This window comes from Mirounga leonina, unplaced genomic scaffold (genome assembly GCF_011800145.1).
Source record: "Mirounga leonina isolate KUSES-001 unplaced genomic scaffold, KU_Mleo_1.0 Mir_95, whole genome shotgun sequence".
Taxonomy (NCBI): Eukaryota; Metazoa; Chordata; class Mammalia; order Carnivora; family Phocidae; genus Mirounga; species Mirounga leonina.
The window spans coordinates 10,796,177-10,817,727 of NW_023270865.1; the positions used below are offsets into that span (position 1 = coordinate 10,796,177).

General features: G+C 40.0%; 1 protein-coding gene across 1 annotated transcript in view; it reads right to left on the bottom strand.

The window, feature by feature from the left end:
- Positions 1–21,551, bottom strand: part of DNAH5 (dynein axonemal heavy chain 5) — a 213,876-nt gene that overhangs the window by 183,261 nt on the left and 9,064 nt on the right. Inside the window, exons 6-15 of the mRNA XM_034998796.1 lie at positions 19,729–19,866; positions 18,805–18,981; positions 17,511–17,624; positions 16,365–16,472; positions 14,169–14,291; positions 13,396–13,611; positions 9,740–9,847; positions 4,098–4,183; positions 2,986–3,307; positions 1,831–2,037 (exon numbers count right to left, since the gene is read on the bottom strand). Of these exons, the coding sequence (XP_034854687.1) occupies positions 1,831–2,037; positions 2,986–3,307; positions 4,098–4,183; positions 9,740–9,847; positions 13,396–13,611; positions 14,169–14,291; positions 16,365–16,472; positions 17,511–17,624; positions 18,805–18,981; positions 19,729–19,866 (1,599 nt within the window). The remainder of the gene's footprint in view (positions 1–1,830; positions 2,038–2,985; positions 3,308–4,097; positions 4,184–9,739; positions 9,848–13,395; positions 13,612–14,168; positions 14,292–16,364; positions 16,473–17,510; positions 17,625–18,804; positions 18,982–19,728; positions 19,867–21,551) is intronic.

A 21,551-nucleotide genomic window follows, 5' to 3' on the forward strand; every position in this document is an offset into this window, starting at 1 on the left:
ATATTATTTCTTAGTAAAAAATACTAGTTTCTTTGCAAATATGTAAATTGACTAAGTGGTTTTCCTAACAGGCAAGAAAAGTCTAAAGGGAATCTCAACATGCTGACCAGTATTTGATGGGCCCACATTTGAGGAATGTCGGTCCATTGACAATATTAGCTTTTTAATATAACATGAAGGAGTGGAAAACAGTAGACTACAAGTCTGGGTTCAGGTGCTACTTCTGCCATTTACTAGATATGAAAACTTGGCTAAGTCATTTAACTTCTCTGAACCATGGTTTTGTCACAAGATAATATAATAATATTCTATCCCAATTACCTAACATGGCTATGGATAAGATCACATGGAATAATGAATGGTTAAAATGTAAAGCATTATGCAAAGGCATGGCCTCACTGGCCTCATCCTATGAGGTTAGGCAGTATAAAACTGTAATGAGGTTTTCCACTTGTCAAATACCATGGCTGCATCTCTGCACTCACCTTGCACAAGATGCATTCGTCACTGATGATCATTCCCTCCCGCATGAGGATTTTCTAACCCTTTCTTCCCACCTCAATGACCAATCCTTAATTTTATTTGCATACTCATCCTCCTCTATCAGACCTGTTAATATTGGGACAACCAGAGTTTAGCCTAGGCCCTCTACTCTTCTTTATCTTTATTCTCTTCCTTGGACATCTCACCCAGGACAATGACTTTAAAAACCAACTATATTTCAAGTTTATTTTTTTTTAGTAATCTCTATGCCCAATGTGGGGCTCAAACTCATGACCCCAAGATCAAGAGTTGCATGCTCATGGGGTGCCTGGGTGGCTCAGTCAGTTGAGCATCCAACTCTTGGTTTCAGCTCAGGTCCTGATCTCATAGGTCATGGGATCGGGCCCTACGTTGGGCTCTGTGCTCAGAGGGAGGCTGCTTAGATATTCTCTCCCTCAGCCCCTTCCCCCTTTCATGCTCTCTCTCTCTCTCGCTCTCTCTCAAATAAATAATCTTAAAAAAAAAAAAAAAGTTGCATGCTCTTCTGACTGAGCCAGCCAGGTGCCCCTAAATACCAACTATATTTTTAAAACTCTCAAAACTATGCCTTCCACTTTGACTTCTCCACTCAACTCCAGACTTAACATATCTATCTGCATGAATAACACCTCCATTTCGAACTCTAAAAATCATCTTATGCTTCAGATGGAAATTACTGATTCCCTCCTGTCTTCCAAAATATAGTAGATCCAGTCTTTGCCATCTCTGTAAATGGAACTTTCATTCTGGGCCACTGCATGTTACTGAGCAAAAGTTATACAGAAAAATGACCTACACAGTAATACATAATTGCCCTACTTTAGTAAATCCATTGCGTCGCTCACACCAAAAACAAAGGAATCATCCTCGAGTTCCCTCATAACCTGCTATTGACATTATTCTCTAATCCACCGATCTACCACTCAGCTGCCACCCTATTTTAAGCCACCCTCATCTGCAACCTGAACCAATACAACAGCCTGCACGCTGCCTTCACACTGACACTCTTGTCCCCCTAAAATCTATTCTCTACCTAGCAATAAGAACAATTTTTATTATAAAAAGCATCATGCCTTTTCCTCCTGCTTCAATTCCTACAATGGCTTCCTGGTGCATTCAAACTTATACCCTGGGTCTATGAGATCAGTGATGAGCAGGCCCTTGCTGACCCTAGAGTCTCATTCCCTCTCAGTCTCCATTTCAGTCATCCTGGGCACTTACTACCCCTCAACAGTGACACACCACCAGATTTTTTTTAATACAAACTGGGGCTAGCCAGAAAGGAGGAAAAAAATTAAAGTACCATACCTTCATGTTACTGAAGTTCTTTTTGTATACATCCCGTTTCTGGAACAGAGCAGCTGCAAATGGTGAAACTTCTAGACCCATCTGCATCATGCACTCTGTTTCTCTAAATAAGGTTAATATCTGAGGATCAAAGTTTACAAACAATTCCCCTGTGCGTGGAGCCTTCACCAATAAAGATGCCCCAAGTCCTATGTGAATTTCTTCAACCTGTGTGAAGAGATCAACATTTTTACTATTGGAAAGTTCAATGCCTACACAGGGTATCTAGCTCAGCATTTCTGGGAACGCTGACCAGGAAGTATTCTCACATGGATTCGAGCTTCTCAAATTAAAGACAACACTCTTCTTCTAAGGTCACTTTCAGAAAAGGGCCTTCAAGCTTCAAGTGAAGCTATGCAGTCAATCTGACAAAACGTCTGGGTTGTGACTCGCTCACACCCGACAGATAAGTAGACAAGAGTGCAAGAGTGGGGGCTTCTCAAAAGCCGTTTAGCTCCGAGGTACCTTCATGCCTATTCCGTTATTTTTCCTAACAAAAGTTTCATAAAATCTACTAAACTCAGTTTTCAGTTATCTAGGAAAACAATGAATACCCCTATGGGGACATCTCTGTTATTGGCTCAGTCACCAAAAGCTGAACCAGGAGAATGAGACACCAAAGTAGCTTTGTCAGCCTGAATTTTATCCCCTGAGACACTTCCTGCCAATCTACAGAGAGACACAAGTGTTGGTAGGGTATGAAATACAATTTGACGAACCTAGTATAACCAAAGAAAATTTAAGACTTTGCTTAACAGAGACATACTAGTATTTACTGACCCATTACAGAACTTAATGGATAGAAAATAAGTCAGAAATCCTAATCAACTAGGTAAAACAACCAATAAACAGGATCTTCTTTCTCCCTTAGGAGTCTGTAAATGAAATAAAAATGAGTTTCTGTTACCTGGCTTATCATTTTTTTTTCAAAATTAATCATTATTTTTCTTCATGGACATATTGTACTCTTTGATTATCTACATTCAACCAAACCTGCCTCAGGAAATACCCACAAATCCAACTTTCTACAGGAATAAAACTGCCCTGGGCTAGCAGAGGGTTTCCCACTGATTGGACAATGTAGACGTCTTTGAGGAGCACCATGTAGAGACTCACCTGTTGAAGCGATGCCCTGTGGTAGAGAACCTCAAACTCCAGGAGTACCTTGGCTACTCTGTTGTAACTGCGAATCACGGGCTTGGCTTCAGCTGTCTGGAGCACAGCTGGGTGCTGCTGGAAAAGCTGCATTGGTTGCTGAATCCTGTGGAAGAGCTGACGGGCCCACAGAATCTTCCCGGCGATGGGAGGCTGATCTCGAGCCAGAGGAGGATCGCATTTCTGCTTTGTATACAGCTTAGAGATCATATCAATGTCAGCCCCATAGTTCTCAAGAACACGCCGATATTTGTCATCAATACCAAGATTAGGTATGTTCAATCTGATTTTTTTAAAAAGCAAATGGTTTGAATTAATGAGAAGATATCTAGCAATCTCCTTTATTAAGGTTTATTTTAAAGCATATGGTAATCGAGGGGCACCTGGGTAGCTCAGTCAGTGAAGTGTCTGACTCTTGGTTTTGGCTCAGGTAATGATCTCAGATCAAGCCCTGCGTCAGGCTCCACACTGAGTATGGAGTCTGCTTGTTCCTCTCCCTCTGTTCCTCCCCCATTCACTCTCTCTTTCTCTCTCAAATAATAAATAAATAAAACCTTTAAAAAACATATGGTAATGGAAAAGAATGAGGTATTTGGCATTTTTAAAAAATCAAAATAGTATCAATCTATCCATTATATCACTATAAAGTGGTTTTAAAAAATAGGATTGGGGTGCCTGGCTGGCTCAGTCAGTAGAGCATGTGACTCTTGATTTCAGAGTCATGAGTTCAAGCCCCATGTTGGGCACAGAGTTTACTCAAAAAAAAAAATAGTATCAATCCTTAAAATCTAGGCAAAACCATTAATCTGGTAAGAATTTTTTCAAGTTACTTAAACATTAATATGAAAGGCAGTCACAAGTTACTTCAAAGCTAACAGGAAATAAAACAAATTCTTAATCATCTGAAGAACTTAAAAACTGAGACTTTGTTATGCTGAATGACAAGAAAGGATTTTCTTTCCATTAGAATATGAAAAAATAATTAATAATAATAAAATAAGCTAAACTATGCTCATATGACCCCAGTTTTAGAAAATAGAATAGAATTTGCTTCAAATTCTATTGTTTTTTACCTTTCAAATTTCTTTAACATACTTAGAGCTTGATTTGTGTTTTGAATCTTTTCAAATGTAACATCCATGAACTTCTGCAACTCATTCTAAAATAGAATAAAGTCTGATTGTAAACAGTGAATTTGCACTGAGAAATGTCCTACTTTTTAAAAAAATTTTAGAGTATGCATTTTTTATCAAAATGCAATTGACACACAACATCATGTTAGTTTCAGGTACAACACGTTGATTTGACAATTCTGCACATTTCTCAGCACTCAGTGCTCACATAAGTGTAGTCACCATCGGTCACCATAAATTATTACAATATTATTGAGAAAAAAGTCCTCTTGAGCAGCAAGACAAAAGAGCTCCCCACTCTCTATGAACACATACAGCACAGGACAAAATATAACAGAAAATTTAATATTCACCTGAGCTTGAAAGATAAATGCCCAGAAGCCAGAACAAAGAGAGACTTGAAAGCCAGAGCAGTCAAGGGAATTGGCACCATGGCAGGCTCCATGGATTTGGGTCAGATACAGGGCCTGGGGGTTAGCACTGGGGTTTTATCACAGTGTGGGTAGAGAAGCTGAGGGGCCTAACCCTCTCAACAGATCCCTGCAGAAAGCCAGCCCAAGCAGTGATTCTGTCCACAAGGTGGGGAAAGCAGCAAGGGGGCTTGCCAACTGCCCAGAGCCATGAATGGATGAAACAGGCCATCATGATCCCACACTTCCTCTATAAAGGGCCATGCAGCAACTATTTTCAGCTCTGTGGAACAGGTACCCTTCACAAGTACTCATCTTATGTCTGTGCCATACTTAGAGGGGGGTTCTGAGTTTAGACTATGCATGAGCTAGAATGGTCTAACCTAAGAAATTAATATAACAGCTAGTCTGGAATGGCAAAACCACTGGGGCCCCATCAGAAGGAAGGCAAAGCCACTCTATATAAACACGTCCATAGCCCAGGGCCATAAGACCACTACAGAAAAATAAATTAGTAAATAACTCCTGAGAATTTCAAAAGGAATGACTTAAATATCAAAGTTTTAAGAAGTACCTCTTTCATAAAGCCCTCAAATCTATTTTCCAAAATGATTCTCATTAAGGTTGTCCTGAGAACATCACACATCTTATACCATTGTACAATTTTGTCCAAAAAAAATAAAAATTGCACGAAAAAATGAAGCACGTGATTTCTTCTTTGTTCACTGTTAAGATTTAGTACAGTTGTCGTTAAAATCTAAATTGAGTTAAAGACAGAAAAATTATTTCATTGTTTTCTGCCTCTTGCTTCAAGATAAAGTTCCAATCAATCCTTTCTTTTTTTTTGTCAATTTTACCAGACGGAAGTTTTGAGCCTCTACAATTCTGAAGGAGTCATTAACTTATGTAGGGATAAAACCAGGAAGCTGGTTGCATATGCAGTGAGAATTAGTACCAAGATGACCTTGATGGTACACAAGTAATTTGGCAAGACAACCAGTTGGAAATATCCAGGACACCAACGGAAACACTCAACATTTGAAGAGACATTGCAACCGGGGGGAAGTAGGAATGCTCCCTGCCCCATTCAGCAGAACCCCAAAGTTGAAGGATCACTATACCTATGACAATATATTCTTGCTCTCAAGAATATACTTCTCACTACTCCCACTGAAACTATATTATGAATACCCTTTATATATAAAAAATATAGATATATTGATTGATGCTATTTCTTCTGCAAAGACCACATCCTAAGATTGAGAAATGCACCAAAGAACAGTACAGTTAGGGCGCCTGGGTGGCTCAGTTGGTTAAGCGACTGCCTTCGGCTCAGGTCATGATCCTGGAGTCCCTGGATCGAGTCCCACATCGGGCTCCCTGCTCGGTGGGGGGTCTGCTTCTCCCTCTAATACCCTTCCCTCTCGTGCTCTCTGTCTCTCATTCTCTCTCTCTCAAATAAATAAATAAAAATCTTTAAAAAAAAAAAAAAAGAACAGTACAGTTAGCCTACCTAAATAAACACTCAAATGTTGTCACTACATTCACAGGAAAAAAAAAATTGTGTATAAAGTGTGCACAACTAGAACATTTGCAATGCTTCCAGTCCCTCCCTCAAACTTCAGACAGCAGCAACTTATTGAACTCTAACACTTGTACCTGGTTTTCCTTCCTCTTCTACACTGTGGCTTCACAAACCCTGTGCTAAGCTCTGTATGAACATCTAAGACCTTGGATTCATCTTCTGTTCCCTCATCCTTAGGTCCATTCTTACAGTCTTGTGGAGTCTAGCCATGGAATCTTCATACTAGTCCTCTTATTAGTTCTGGGCTCTCGGACCCTACTCAGTTTTTTCTTCTCTCAGCTTGACATCTCAACAGCTCATGCTTTACTAAATACTGCCTTATCTGCCTGCTGGAGTCAGTATGCTTCTAGACTTCCAACACTCACCTGGTTCCAAGGCACTCCCTCTCTTTGACCAGTTAGCACCAGCAGGAACCCTCAACCTGGATAGGATTCCAGGCTTTGATCCCCCGGGCTGTGGAGCGCTGGACACAGCCCTGATGCAAACCACTCATGTACCCCTACCACCACCACCCCCCATGCCCTCCAGTCTTTATCCTGGAGACACCACAGTTCCCTCCATCCCTTATCTCCAAGGTTCATCCCCTCTGCCCTCAACTCCAACCAGAGCTGTGGAAAGGTCAGTATTTTCACCCTGATCTTATAGAGACAAGGGCCGAATTCATGAGAGTGGATGAGTAATTTAAAGGAGAAAGGGGCTGGTTAAGAAAAAGAGAATGGAGGGGCGCCTGGGTGGCTTAGTTGGTTAAGCAACTGCCTTCGGCTCAGGTCATGATCCTGGAGTCCCGGGATCGAGTCCCGCATCGGGCTCCTTGCTCGGCAGGGAGTCTGCTTCTCCCTCTGACCCTCCTCCCTCTCATGCTCTCTGTCTCTCATTCTCTCTCTCGCAAATAAATAAAATCTTAAAAAAAAAAAATTAAAAAAAAAAAAAGAATTAAAAAAAAAAAAAAAAAGAAAAAGAGAATGGAAGGGCACCTGGCTGGCTCAGTCAGTGGAGCGTGTGACTCTTGATCTCGGGGTTGTGAGTTCGAGCCCCACATTGGGTGTAGAGATTACCTAAAAATAAAAATCTTTAAAAAAAAAAAAAAAGAGGGGCACCTGTGTGGCTCAGTTGGTTAAGCATTGTACTCTTGAGTTTGGCTCAGGTCGTGATCTTGGGGTCATGAGATCAAGCCCTGCGTTGGGCCCCACACTCAGTGGGGAGTCTGCTTCTCTCTCTCTCTCTCCCTCTCTCTCTGCCCCTCCCCCCAGCTTGTGTCTCTCTCTCTCAAATAAATGAATAAATCTTAAAAAAAAAAAAAAAAAGAATGAGAGAATGGAGAAAGCAACAAAGAAGTCAAAGGAAAATTGGTCATCCAACCAAAGAGACAAGTAGACCATGTTTGAGGTGTAAGAGGAGATAAACAGTAGTGTTGAATTAAAAAAAAAAAAAAAGATTAGTGAGAATAGGAACTAGCATCTACAACTAATGCCTTAAAACCAGGCTGTAGGGCATTTATAAAATTATATTCTTGGTATTATACAAAGTGGGCACAGTCTTGAAAAGGTCACCCCACTCCTCTCACATCCCCCATCCATGTACTTGGACAACATATTGTTCTAGCATGAGGTGCAGCCTCCGCTCTGAAGCCTTTACTAATTTCAGCCAAGCAGAGGGCAGGGGTGTTCTCCTAGGGTCACATCCTACCCTCACTAGCTGCTGCAATTACAATATCCTGTGTTACAGCTTGTCCTCCCTATAAGCTTCCTTAGGACTTCTTTGGAATATGTCCTTTTATCTTTGAATCCTCACTTCCAGGTACAAGATCAGAATATTATACTGTTACAGTTGGTCATTTTAGCCACTATTCGCCCTATTTAGCCACTATTTGCCCTTATTTAAATGATGTACCCCTTATTCTAACATATATGTATATTTTAATCGTATCACATGTCTGCCTCTGTCTGACTGTGAGCTCTGAGGGCAAATCTACAGGATTTACTTCTGTATTTATAACCCACAGCATAAAAGCACAATGTTTAACTGATGTACAGTAAATGATTATTTAATTGCAGTAAATCTAGTTGTTATTAATTCATGACTCACACATTAATTTGGCATTCTTTGCTCTCCAATTATGTAAGGTGCCCTGGAGACGGAAATAGGAATGAAGACAATTCCTGCCCTAAAGGTGTTCACCATCTACCTACAAGCTACTGAAATACCATGTGATCCAAAACTGTTGGGAAGCACAGAGAATCAGGACTGCCACTGCCCATCGATTTCCAAAAAGAGATCAAGATCCGCTGCCCCTGGGGCACTTGGGTGGCTCAGTTGGTTAAGTATCTGCCTTCGGCTCAGGTCATGACCCCAAGGTCCTGGGATCGAGTCACGTCAGGCTCCCTGCCCAGTGGGAAGCCTGCTTCACCCTCTCCTCCCTGCTTGTGCTCTCTCTATCTCTGTCTCTCTCACTCAAATAAATAATAAAAATCTTAAAAAAACAACAACAACAACAAAAAAAAAAAAACTGTGCCTTGTTCTTCCTCTGCAAGTGAGGGTAATAACAGCACCCACCTTATAGGATTATTGTGATTATTAAGCAGTTAACACCCATAAAGTGCTTAGGACAGTACCTAACATATAGAATTAGCTCATTCTATTATGATTCCTTTTACCTCTGAACCCGCCCCCTCAGAGCTCTTTTTCCTTCAAGTGTAGAAATTGACTTCAAACCAAAAATTTTGGAAAAGAAGTAACAGAATGGCCATTTTCCTTTTATAAGCAGAAAGGTGTATACTTAGCACTTCACTAGGATGAAAAGAAGTTTGAATACGAGCTATGGTAGACAGCTATGGAGTCATCTCCCCTTTACCCTCCTTGATCCTCCTCCTCTAATGACAAACATTCCCGATCTCCCCCTGACTCCAAGAGGTCCCAACCCCCCTACTCTTACCACATAACCCACAGGTGACAGGTCCAGGCCTAGACACTCCACTAGAATTGGCCAACCCAACCCTTTCCTGAGGGATTTGAAGCTGGGGCTGGTCTCAGAACATATATGTTCTCAGAAGTTGCTAATGGCCATTCATTGCCCACATGGACTGGAAGTCAAGAAGGCTGGTCTCCTGTGAGAAGGGGTGGGGGCCTGGGGGCAGAAGGAAAAAGAGGAAGAGGCTGCAGACCAAGAAGGACCCAAGTGCTGAGTGGGTTCTGGTACCACTGCTTCTCAGGCCAACTGCAACCCTGCCTTTGAAACTACCAGACAGTTGGTCAGAATCGTTATTTTATAGCAAATGGAAACGAATTTCTAAATTCTAATAACCCCACATTTCAACAGAAGAAGAAAATTAATTTTCTAAGAAGATGGAAGACGTGCAGAAGTCTGTGATTACAGATCATTATCCAAAGCTATATTTACGACCCTGTAAACCATGAAAAAGAGCCTTCAATTATTAATGTGAAATCACAAAATGCAGGCAGAGGTTGTGATCGGTCACCTCTGTGATGAAGATGCCTCTCCCTTCTGAATGGTTAATGATTAGCAGCATTATACAGATTGGAAAAAATAAACACACAACTGTCAACAGGAATTTTATTATATGACTTACATGAAGGTCATTAGTCTGCTTGCAAAACTCTTCATAATCTTGGTCAAAATCCATTTTCCGCTGGTCTAAGAAATTATATTCCTTTTTCTTTATGGTAGCAACCATACTCTGAAATGTTATGAAAGAAGTAAGACAATATTTCAATATTCTTGCATTACTTAATTAAATATGACCTTTAAATGTAGAACTGTAAAATCATTCCCCAAAAATCAACTTAAAAGGAGCCTTATTTCTTTAATTATTCACATTGCTTAATGCTTATCAGAGGCAATATAATGTTGCCTAGTGCATTCAAAGAAATCATTTAGAAAGCATTTTCACGAGGTTTTACGTATTCCTAAAGAAAAATAGAAAATAAACCACATCTGAAAAGTAGGAGAGATGTTTTCTCTAAAAATTTCTTACTAACGACAACTGAAATTAAAAAAAAAAAAAAAAAGCCCAGAGTAGAATTTACTAAAACATTTTTCATTGAAAAGTTTAAGTCTTCTCAGAAAATAAATAACACTAACAGAACCCAAACAGCCTATAATATCTGAAGATGAAAAAGCATCTTCCAGGCCTCACATGTCTTAAATAAAACATCAAACCACAATCTGCCGTTTAAAGACTCTCCAGAATTAACTGCTTCCTCCTATCCTGCAAAGCCACAGTCTGTGACTACAGAAGTACAAACCAGGCAACTCGTCTCCTTGAGAATACTATGATAATACGTAAAACGATATACGTTTTGTTTGCTCAGAATAATGAGCTATCATGCTCTACGATCATTCTTAACCAGGTACTAAGCTATTCCCAAACTCAGGTGCCCACACTGTTGACAGAGGCATATAATTTTTATGAAGGAAGTTGAGCCCCCTTCCATCATCTCTTCTTCAAAGTCATTTCCATTTAAACATCAATTCGAATCTCTCAATAGACAAAAGTGTATATAAGCTGCGCAACTTCTTGAATCAAGTTTACTAATTAAAACCTACCCTTTCTTGCTGTTTAAGTACAAAATTAGTTCTACAAAGACACTGTATCCATATAATGCTGCCCATCATGTTATGTGCAATGTATACAAATGGTCACTTAAGAGTATTAAGTTAATAAACTGATTAATCATGACCTTAAACCAACTAATCAAACTTGATCTACTAAACCATTTACTTGACAGATACTTATTGCACACCTATTATACGCTAGTGAACTCTGAAGACACAGGAAGGAACGGAAAAAACAAAGGTCCCTGCCCTCAGAGGACGTCCATCCTCAGTGTGGGAGAGGGGTCAGAATCTATGTAAAGCACAAATAAATGAACAGGATAATTTCACACCATGATAAAATGAGCAATGTGACATAGAGTGATGGAGAGGAACAGAGATCAAGGAAAACCTAATTGAGAGGGTCATTTAAATGAAGATCTGGAAGCCAAGAAGGAATAACCATGTGATGATCCAGAGGCAGAACTTTCCAGAAAAAAAGCTCTATAAGCCCTAAGGCGGTCTGAACTGACTTGTATCTGGAGAACATCAAAGAAGAAAGGCAGGCAAGGAGGTGGGAGGGGTGGACAGGACCTTGATAGCTATGCAAGGAGCCTGAGCTTCCCTTCCACAGTCACCATTTTGAACTTCTAACATCGGTACTAACACAAAAATCTCACTTGTTGCTTTCATGCACCAGCTACATTTTATGTCACTACCCTCTGGTACATCCATTTTAATCCTCATTTCACTTTAGATTTTTAAAGCAATTTCTCTTCCCGGTATTTTTATCAGGTTAGAAAAGTCTTTATCTGCATTTAGATGTATAGTTCAACTTCTCCTTCAAAAATAAACTTTGAAATATGCTCCAAAGTTATTTTTTCATTAAGAATAGAAAATAAATAAATTCCAAACTGAAAAGTAAATGAACACATTCTGTCTTTGTCTTACAAAAAGGTCGGTTTCAGATACAGATTATCCACCCTGAAAATAACCTAAGATAAGATAACCTAAGATAACCCAGCCCACCTAAAATGTTTCCTGCTATATAACAAAGGTCTTTTTTCTTCTTTTCCTAAAATCTGGTCTACTCAGGAAATGAAAAAATTCCTGATATTAGCCTAAACTGTTAAGAGTACAAAAACCGGGGCGCCTGGGTGGCTCAGTTGGTTAAGCGACTGCCTTCGGCTCAGGTCATGATCCTGGAGTCCCTGGATCGAGTCCCGCATCGGGCTCCCTGCTCGGCGGGGAGCCTGCTTCTGCCTCTGACCCTCCCCCCTCTCGTGTGCTCTCTGTCTCTCATTCTCTCTTTCTCAAATAAATAAATAGAATCTTTAAAAAAAAAAAAAAAGAGTACAAAAACCAACATGTGGCAGTATATGATCCTTTTCAAATTCAAGTACAAAAAAAAAGAAAAAAAAATTAGCTTTTAATATTACTGTCCCCAAACATGAGAAACTTGACTATACCTAGACTAAGAATCTAAAACCCATTTTGGGGGCGCCTGGGTGGTTCAGATGGTTAAGCGTCTGCCTTCGGCTCAGGTCATGATCCCAGGGTCCTAGGATTGAGCCCCGCATAGGGCTCCTGGCTCAGCAAGGAGCCTGCTTCTCCCTCTCCCTCTGCCTCCCTCCCTGCTCATGCTTTCTCTCTTTCTCTCTCTGTATCTCTGTGTCTCAAATGAATAAATAAAATCTTAAAATAAGTAAATTAATTAATTAATTAAATAAAACCCATTTTGTTTGTAAATTGTTTTTTTAAAGATCTTCAAAACATTACTAGATCACTGTGCCCGCTTAAAAACTAAGATGAGTTACACATATACCCTTATAAGATAAAGCAGTTAAAAATCAAAGTAATTGGGAACGGTCAGGCTAAATTAAAATCTGGTCCCCTTATTTTGTTAACATAGGTCCAAATGAAATGCTAAGTGTAGCCACAACTGGATGCACCCAGAACTCGGTGTCAGCTAGTTCCTGACACATAGTATGTGCTTCATTAAACATTTCTTGCATGAATAAATGAAATAATAAGTTATATTCAAACATTTTTCTTGTGCTACTAATGAAAATGCTCTTACTAATGATGATTAGAGTATTGAGAAGTCATTCTCATAATCACATAACTGAAAAGAACATATTAGCACCATTACACAATTCTCATATAGATTTAATTTCTTTATTGTTCAAGGGCCGTGAGCTTCCATCTAACATTACAGATGGATTATTTGAATCATTCTAAATATAGATATTTGCACAAAATATTAAAGTTTTAGTTATGGATAAGGGTAGCAAATTTAGTTTTAAGGTACAGAACCTGGGGACGCTTGACCAGCTCAGTCAGTGGAGTACATGACCCTTGATCTCCATGTTGTTAAGTTCAGTCTCACGCTGGGTGTAGAGATCACTTTTAAAAAAAATAAAATCTTTAAGGGCGCCTGGGAGGCTCAGTCGGTTAAGTGTCTGCCTTGGGCTCAGGTCATGATCCCAGGGTCTTGGGATGGAGCCCTACATCGGGCTCCCTGCTCAGCAGGGAGTCTGCTTCTCCCTCTCCCTCTGCTCTTCCCCCTCTCCCTCTGCTCCTCTTCCACTCACTCTCACTCTCTCTCTCTCTCAAATAAATAAATAAATAAATTTTTAAAAATAAAAATAAAAAAACCTTTTTTAAAAAGAAAGAAAGGAAGAACAGAACCTGGTATTTAGTGACCATGTCTTCGAGCCCTTCAATTTTAGAGTCTTGCAGGACTGAGTATGTCTGGAAGGTTGTAAAGATGTCTATTATCTTGGCAAGACGTCGGTGGAAAGTTTCAAATTTTCCAAAAATATACATCTCACTAAATTCAAATTGCTTTTCACTTGGGTCTTGTTTAAGCTTTTGTTTCACCTTGTGAAAGCAGTGCTGGTATTCCTTAAAGTTAAAAACCAAAATATTAGAAAGGGAACATAACACAGGTACCAACCTTATTCTCTTAAGTTGGAAGCAGCCACAAATTTAAGGTAGAATTGCAAACCCTCCAAGTTTCATGCCTTTGTATGTACCCTTTCTTCAGCTGGGAATGCCATGTTTCCCAACTCCCAATCTAGCAAATTCCTGATTATTCATCATCTAACTCAATGTCACAGCCTTTCCACATGGTCCCCCTGGCCAACAGTAGCCTCCCTCTGCGTCTAGCTCCCCATTTGTCCCCAAGAAACTAAACAGACTATTGCATCTTTGCACCTCTGGCACTGAGTGTGGTGTTGGGACATAACCGGCCCCCAAAACGATAGAGTAAGTGAATAAATCGTGAGAGCAGATTTACTAACATTCCATTTTCTTAACAATAAAGAATTACTGTTTTACGAAAAGAATGACTTTTGAGCAACCAATAACACAGTCACGGCCAGGTGATTTAAGATGCATCAGCAAAAACAACATACAAATAATAAAACGTTATCTAAATATGTTATTAAGCTGACCTTTACCTGCTTAAGCTTAATTGCAGACAGTATTTTTTCCACCACAACATCCTGCGGCTGGCTCCAGATGGAATCAGTTCCATTGTTGGTAATATAGGCTTTACACGCAGATATCATCTGATTAGTCACCTGGAATGTCCCAATAAAATGGTGTGAAGTACATAAAACAGCCATCAGTCAACAGCTGGACTAGAGGGTCCTTGACTCCTCTACCTCTCAGAGTGTACAATCTATGAACTTGACATTAGGTTTACTTTTTTCCATCACAACTATGATCCAGCACCAACATTTTTTTTGTCCCAGCCTTACTGAGGTATAAATGACAAACAAAAATGGTATATATTTAAGACGTACAACATGATGCTTGATATTCATATACAGAGTGAAATGATTACCACAATCAAGCTAACACATCTACCCCCTCACGGTCACCATTGTATGTGTGTTGAAAAGACTTAAGATCTGCTCTCTTAACAACTTTTGAGTACACAATACAGTATTATTAACTATAATCACTATGCTGTGCTTTAGATTCCCAGAATTTATTCATCTTATAACTGAAAATTGTAGCTTTTGACCAGCATCTCCCCATTTCCCACTCTCTCCAGCCCCTGGCAACCACCCTTCTACTCTCTGCTTCTATTTGTTTGACTTTTTTAGATTCCAGTATGGACTGTCAAAGTCATTTATAAAACCAGAGTTGGAAGCACTATGGCAAATCAACAATTCAGGCACCCCTGTGTATGCAGGATGAACACCTTAACCAGCCAGGAAGGGATTCACTTCCCTATCTAAAAGCTGTTGAGAGTCCCCCAGTCTCCTTAGGTAGCCTGCTCTAACATGTAACTCACAGTCTCCAAGTGCCTTGGGAAGGACCGTCCACCCTGGTCATTTTAAGACACCAGGAGCCGGAGCAGAAATGTCAAAGGGAGAAGCAACAGAGAGTCAAGCTGACTTCCATATGCACTCATGTTTTATCCATCCTTCCAAACTGTAAAAAACTTTCAGAATTTTCTTGTGATTTTTTTTTTTTTTTATAAATTAAAAGGAAAACCAGATGACTATCCAGTGTGCACGGAATGACCTGATGTCTGGGATGTGTAGGGCAAAGGTCGGGATGCGCATGAAATAAGATGGATGGCGTGCAGGCGGAACCTTGGTAACAGGTACATGGGGGGCTGGTGTACCACTCTCTTTCCTTTTGTACCTGCCTCAAAATTTCCATAGTGAAAGGGTTTTCAAAATTAGATAAATGATGGTTTCACAATTTTGTTCAAAAACAGGCCTTGCCGATAATATGCACGAAGCCTGGTGTGATGACACAAATTGACTTTTGAGTCTCTGGCTCAAAGGAATATCCCTCACGACCCTAACGCGTCCTTTGAACGCGGGAAGAAGTGCAGCAAGAATCTCGTGGATTTCCTTCCTTTTTCTGCCTGAAGTGCCTGACTGAGAGCAGAAGAAAGGGAGTCTCCTGTCCGGCTCTCGGGGTGGACGTCCCCCTTCCCAGCAAGAGCCACGCTTCCTAGTATGTTAGCATCCGCAATACAAGCCCAGATGAGACGAAAATGCCTCTATCTTAATACAACGCTTAAAACTTTCACCTTGGTAATGAAAGTCATTTACTTCTTAGGGACTGTTCAAAATGGGAAAAGCAACAGTGCTCACCACTAACAGTTACGAGTTAGGACATAAGGTTTAAAGATCGTTATGTTTTTTGGCAGAATCATTACAATTGCTTTATGGATTACTGAAACGTTGCAAGTGGATTTCATTACCATGATTACTGTTCTAATAAACCAAGTAAACAACTGTGGCATCAGATAAATTTGGAAAAGTGGCACATGAAATATAAAGTAGGAGAAAGCCAGTTAAATATAGTTTTTCTTAATAAAAATTTACCCAATAGGAATAAATAATGTGCTAAATAACATAGGGAAATTCAAAGAGAATCTTATTTTTTTATTTTTATTATATAAATAACACCATATTTATTATAATAATTACTTAGGAAATAATGCTTTATGATTTGTGAGAATCAGCCTCACAAATACACTTAATTCTCTCTGTTGAGAGATTAAAACTTTTTCTCTCATTGTAGGATACACAGACACTGAATTACGCCAATGTGGTCATTTCTAACTATTAAAAAATTAAAAATGGCAAAAAAAATATAAGTCACCATGGACTCTATGCACTCACCTTTACAAACAGAGATGTGATCTTCTCAGAGGTGTTATAGTACTGAGAGATACTATAGATCATTTTAATTGCATTTATAAGTGTAGGAATAGCATCAATCATGGATATCTGGAAGACACCACGAGAGTTTTCAAAGAAACAAATATCAAGTTCAGCAAAATTCTAACAGTCGAACCATTCAATCTTCATTAGAATAAAATTAGCTATGAGACTTTTTTTTAATTTTTTAAATATTAACTAACACCACTAACTACTTACTAACGAACTACTAACAAACACTAATGAACTACTTACTAACGAACTATTAACTTAACTAACACTACTAACACTACCACGAAAATATTAACTATCACTTCACATAAATGTATTTAAGGGTAATTTTATTTGTATTATTTAGTCATATGCAGTTAATCAAATTTTATTTCTATGCAAGAAACATTAGCTTTCTGTTAATGACAAGGTTAACAGTTAATTTTATAATAAATAAAAGCAGGCACTCCCTAAAGTTAAAAGATAACACACCAGCTGATAACCCTTCCCACACTTCTTTGAGTATCATCCAGAGTATCAATTATAATACTTAATGGAAACTGGAATATACAATAAGGGTTTTTAAAATATAATATTGCATATTCATCATAAACAGAGATAGACAGATCTAGATAGGCATGAGTGCAGTTGACCCTTAAACAATGCAGGGGTTAAGAGCACAATCCCCATGTAGTTGAAAATTCATGCGTAACTTCTGACTCCCCAAAAACTAAACTACTAATAGCCTACTGTCGACCAGAAGCCTTACCGATAACATAAAAAGTTGATTAACACATATTTTGTATGTTTTGTGTATTATATACTATATTCTTACAATAAAGGAAGCCAGATAAAAGAAAATGGTTAAGAAAGATAAACTACATTTACAGCACTGTACTGTGTTTATGAAAAAATCCACATGTACGTGGACCTATGCAGTCGAAAACCATGTTGCTCGAGGGTCAACTGTATACATATATCATTTTCTTGAGAGTAGAAAGAGGTTTCAAAGACTTTTCCAACAGATTATAATATTAATGAACCAAACTGCACACTCAATCCAGCCAGTGCAAAAGGGTCATCAGTAGATTAAGCAAGTAGAGATCTTTAACTCACAGGGTCACTACTGTACAAGGAGTCACAGCATTTTTCAAGTGTGTACAGATATTTGACATTGTCCTTTGCTTCATTCGCTGCATCAGTAACTCGAATATCCATCTCCCTCCAAGTCTAAGGACAAGACAGGAAAGCACTGTTAATGCATCGATTACAAAGGAACTTCCAATAGCACAGCTGCTAAAAGTCACCCCAAGTCTCTTGTGTCAGACTTTCAGTTTATCCTATGCCTCTCGCATCAAGCTGAATCCACAGGAATGAGGGGTATTGCCACATTGAAGAGTAGTTTAAATTCTTTGAAGTTTTAAAGGGATCTCTTCACAGCCTTCTCTTATAAAATCTACTCAATAACTAGGACAGAGCATCAAGAGGGCACCAACCCCATCTGAACCCACACCTTCTCTCCTCCACTGGCTCCTGGATCCATTTTGCACCTCATTCCCATATTTTCTTTTTTTTTTTTTTTAAAGATTTTATTTATTTATTTGAGAGAGAGAGAATGAGAGACAGAGAGCATGAGAGGGAGGAGGGTCAGAGGGAGAAGCAGACTCCCTGCTGAGCAGGGAGCCCAATGCCGGACTCGATCCCGGGACTCCAGGATCATGACCCGAGCCGAAGGCAGTCGCCCAACCAACTGAGCCACCCAGGCGCCCCATTCCCATATTTTCTATGGTGAAGAACTGAAGGAAGCCTCCAGCCAATAGCCAGCAAGGAACTGAACCCTGCAAGAACCCCACAAGCAACTTGGAGGCAGGTCCTCCCCTGGGGTGGGCGAGCCTCAGATGAGCCAACACCCTGACCATAATCTCAGGAGAGATGCTGAGTCACAGGCATCTGGCTGAGCTGCATCCCAACTCCTGACCCACAGGCTGTGACATAATATATGTTTGCTGTTTTATGTTGCTAAGTTGTAGGGTAATTTGTTACACTGGGGTATAAAAGCAATATTCTAGGGCTAAAAAAAAAAATATTCAAGTTAAGTTCTTATTTTAATACTCCTGGTTGGTCCGAAATCCAAATATATATATAATCATGATACTACGTTACATCTTAATTACATGCAATGCTCTGTAATTAATACATGTACTTACATGGACACAGGCCAACAGATACCGTTGATTCAAAGGCTATTTCCACAATACTCAGAATTATAACAGGGGGATATTATCCAACCTTAAAGTTTGTTCCTAAAGGTGTAATAACATTTTTCTGTACCTAGTTACTCCATGACATGAAAATGCACACAGAGAATTTTCACTCCCATGTCACAAAGCAAAAAGAAATGGCTGACAACCTTTAGAAGCTTGGACCTGGCGGCAGCAAGCACAGCCAACACAGCCTTCACATCCGGGCTTTTTAATTGATCCAAAAGGTAGTTAAATTTGGACAGTCTTTTTTTCCAGTGCTCCAGCTCTGCACGGGGCCCAAGGTCATCCGCTTCCTTACGCAGCTGGTTGTTTTCTGCAAGGACCTGAAAATGCACAGCAGAGCCTTGAACCTCTGACTAGGGCTGGCAGCATGAAAGTTATGCACAGGCAAAAAAAATAAGGAAATAAGTCAATTATGTTGTCGGAATCATGATATATTTTTAATCATGTGCATGCTTCAAATGACAGCCTTTTCCTTGTATCCATTTTTAACCCTTTAACAAAAATGTAGTTGACTTGCTCTAACTGAAAACTACTTATCTAAAAAGCTTTAATGAACTTTTGGAGGACCTGTTCTCAGAAAGCTTCCTTGACTATCCACTTACTGTATAATCTTGGAACAATAGAACCTTGGAAAGCCCCCGTGCCTTAATTTGGTTAATTTTCATTGTGCTTACTTTTTGATTCAATGTCCACCTTCACTTAGGATTTTTCTGAAAATATTTTTTTTTAAGTTAAGTCTCAAGCTCCTTTTTGGAGGGCACAGTGTTTGGAAAACTTGTACTTCCACAGAGGTCCTCTCTCAAGTAAAATACACCTTGAGAAAACAATTGGCAAAGTGCAGTCTTCTTGTGACCTAAGTATTTAAAGCCATTTCCTTTCATCTCTTCGAATTCTTACTATCTCTTCTTAACTAATGACTATAAATTAAATCACATTGAACTTCTCACCTTTTTAGGGGCTTGAAGTTAAACACTCAAGCAAATGGGAACGGCATACGATATACTGTCTTCCACTGACTACTTCAGTAAAGTGGCATCTGAAACTGATGTTTGGTTTCTGGAAATTACCTGTTCTGTCTGTCTGATCCATACTCTCATACAACCTTCTGTTTTCTCCAGAGTCTCGGGGTTATTAGCTAGAGTCAGGTAGTCAATTGGTTCCTTCAGGGTTTTCAGTTCAAATATGTCACACTTTTGAAGGTTCACCTAATTAAAATGAAAATTATATAAGATGATGCTAATTTTAAAACACACACACACACTTCTGGTTGACCCCTAGGCTCAGAAGGATCTTAAGGTCTTCTCTAAACTACCCTGTTCCCTGAAGAAAGGTCCCTGGAAGCACAGTGTGATACACAAGGCTCAATCCTCCCTTACGAATTGAGCACACCACTGGAGACGACTGAGGGCAGATTTTGGGTCAAAAAAAAAAAGAAAAAAGAGTGTACTAGAGAGAATCATCATAACATTACAAAATTTGGGAGTTAATAAGGAACTAAGAAATTACTTAAAAATTGAAGAGTCAACTCACAAAACCAAAGAATATGGGGGCACTTCAAGGATATTGATTGGAAGGAGGGTAATTTCTAATCCATTACATTCTTTTTTTGGTACTAACCAGATGAAAAGACTCTCATGTCCTTACCCAATAACATCCTTATAGTTAGCAAGTTCAATGTCAAATATATGGATTTGTTTCAGGGGAGGGAGGAGAAAGAGGATGGAGAAGGAGGTCTGTTAGGTTTTGACTTGACAAAGAAACCTGGTGCATTTTCTCACACACATAAATGGACCTCAATATTTGAGAAGGGCATTTCCTTCTGGTAAAGGTGCACCTGGCACTGTGAATGCCTAAATTCAGGTTTCAGGCCTAATCCCTCTTTACCAACCACAGAACGAGTACATTTCTCTCAACTGGTTCAGAACCAGCAGGAAGGGATGTGGTTATCTGTCACCCTCAAATGCCAAATGCCAATATGGCCAAGGAGCCACATCACAAAGCCCAGGCCCTAAGGGGCTTGTTGGTAACCAAGGCAGAACCAGAGTTTTCCCATTTCCTTCACTTGGCTTCCTACTAAAGCCCTACCAGCTCTAACCTTATCTGATGGCCTCCAGCCCTGGCTCCCATGCTCAGAAGTTCTATGTCTGTCCCATCCCCGTGGGGCTGAGACACCATTCCAACCTCCCAGAACCTAGCCTCCCCACTCTGTTTTTCACTTGGCTACACTACAATAGATCTCTGAAAAGCCACCGGGGCAGGCATATGCCCCCACTCCCCTGGGCTTGTGCTCACGTTGCCCCCAGCCTGGAAGAACCTCCCAGCACGCCTCCACCCCTGACCTCCCCCACCTTCTGCACCTGCCACATCTCCCAGAGAGATCCTTGGTTTCCCAGGGGAGGGCTCTGCACTTCGTGAAGTGGCACAATCTCCCCGCTAGGTGGCGATCCATCCACTTTTTTGAATAGCTATACCGCCATAGGAGGTGGAACCTTACGAAAGCACTGCTTTTTAGGCAGAATAACAATTTAACTTACTTCAATTTGCATCTTACTATGGCCTGCATCAGAGTTCATTGCAAATACAACTCAGATATTAGGTGGAATCATCCCGCTCCTGTCTGGATTGAAAGTCGCTCCACTCTCCCATTCCACATCCTTTAGAAACCCTAATGCCTCCTTCCCCCACTAGGTCCAATACATCTCAGTATTCTCTGGAGAGAAGTGAGTAATACATTGTCATTGGTAGGGCACCTGGGTGGCTTAGTCGATTAAGCATCTGCCTTTAGCTCAGGCCATGGTCTCAGGATCCTGGGAATGAGCCCAGCATCGAGCCTGCTTCTCCTTCTCCTTCTGCCACTCCCCTTGCTCGTTCTCTCTCTCTCTCAAATAAA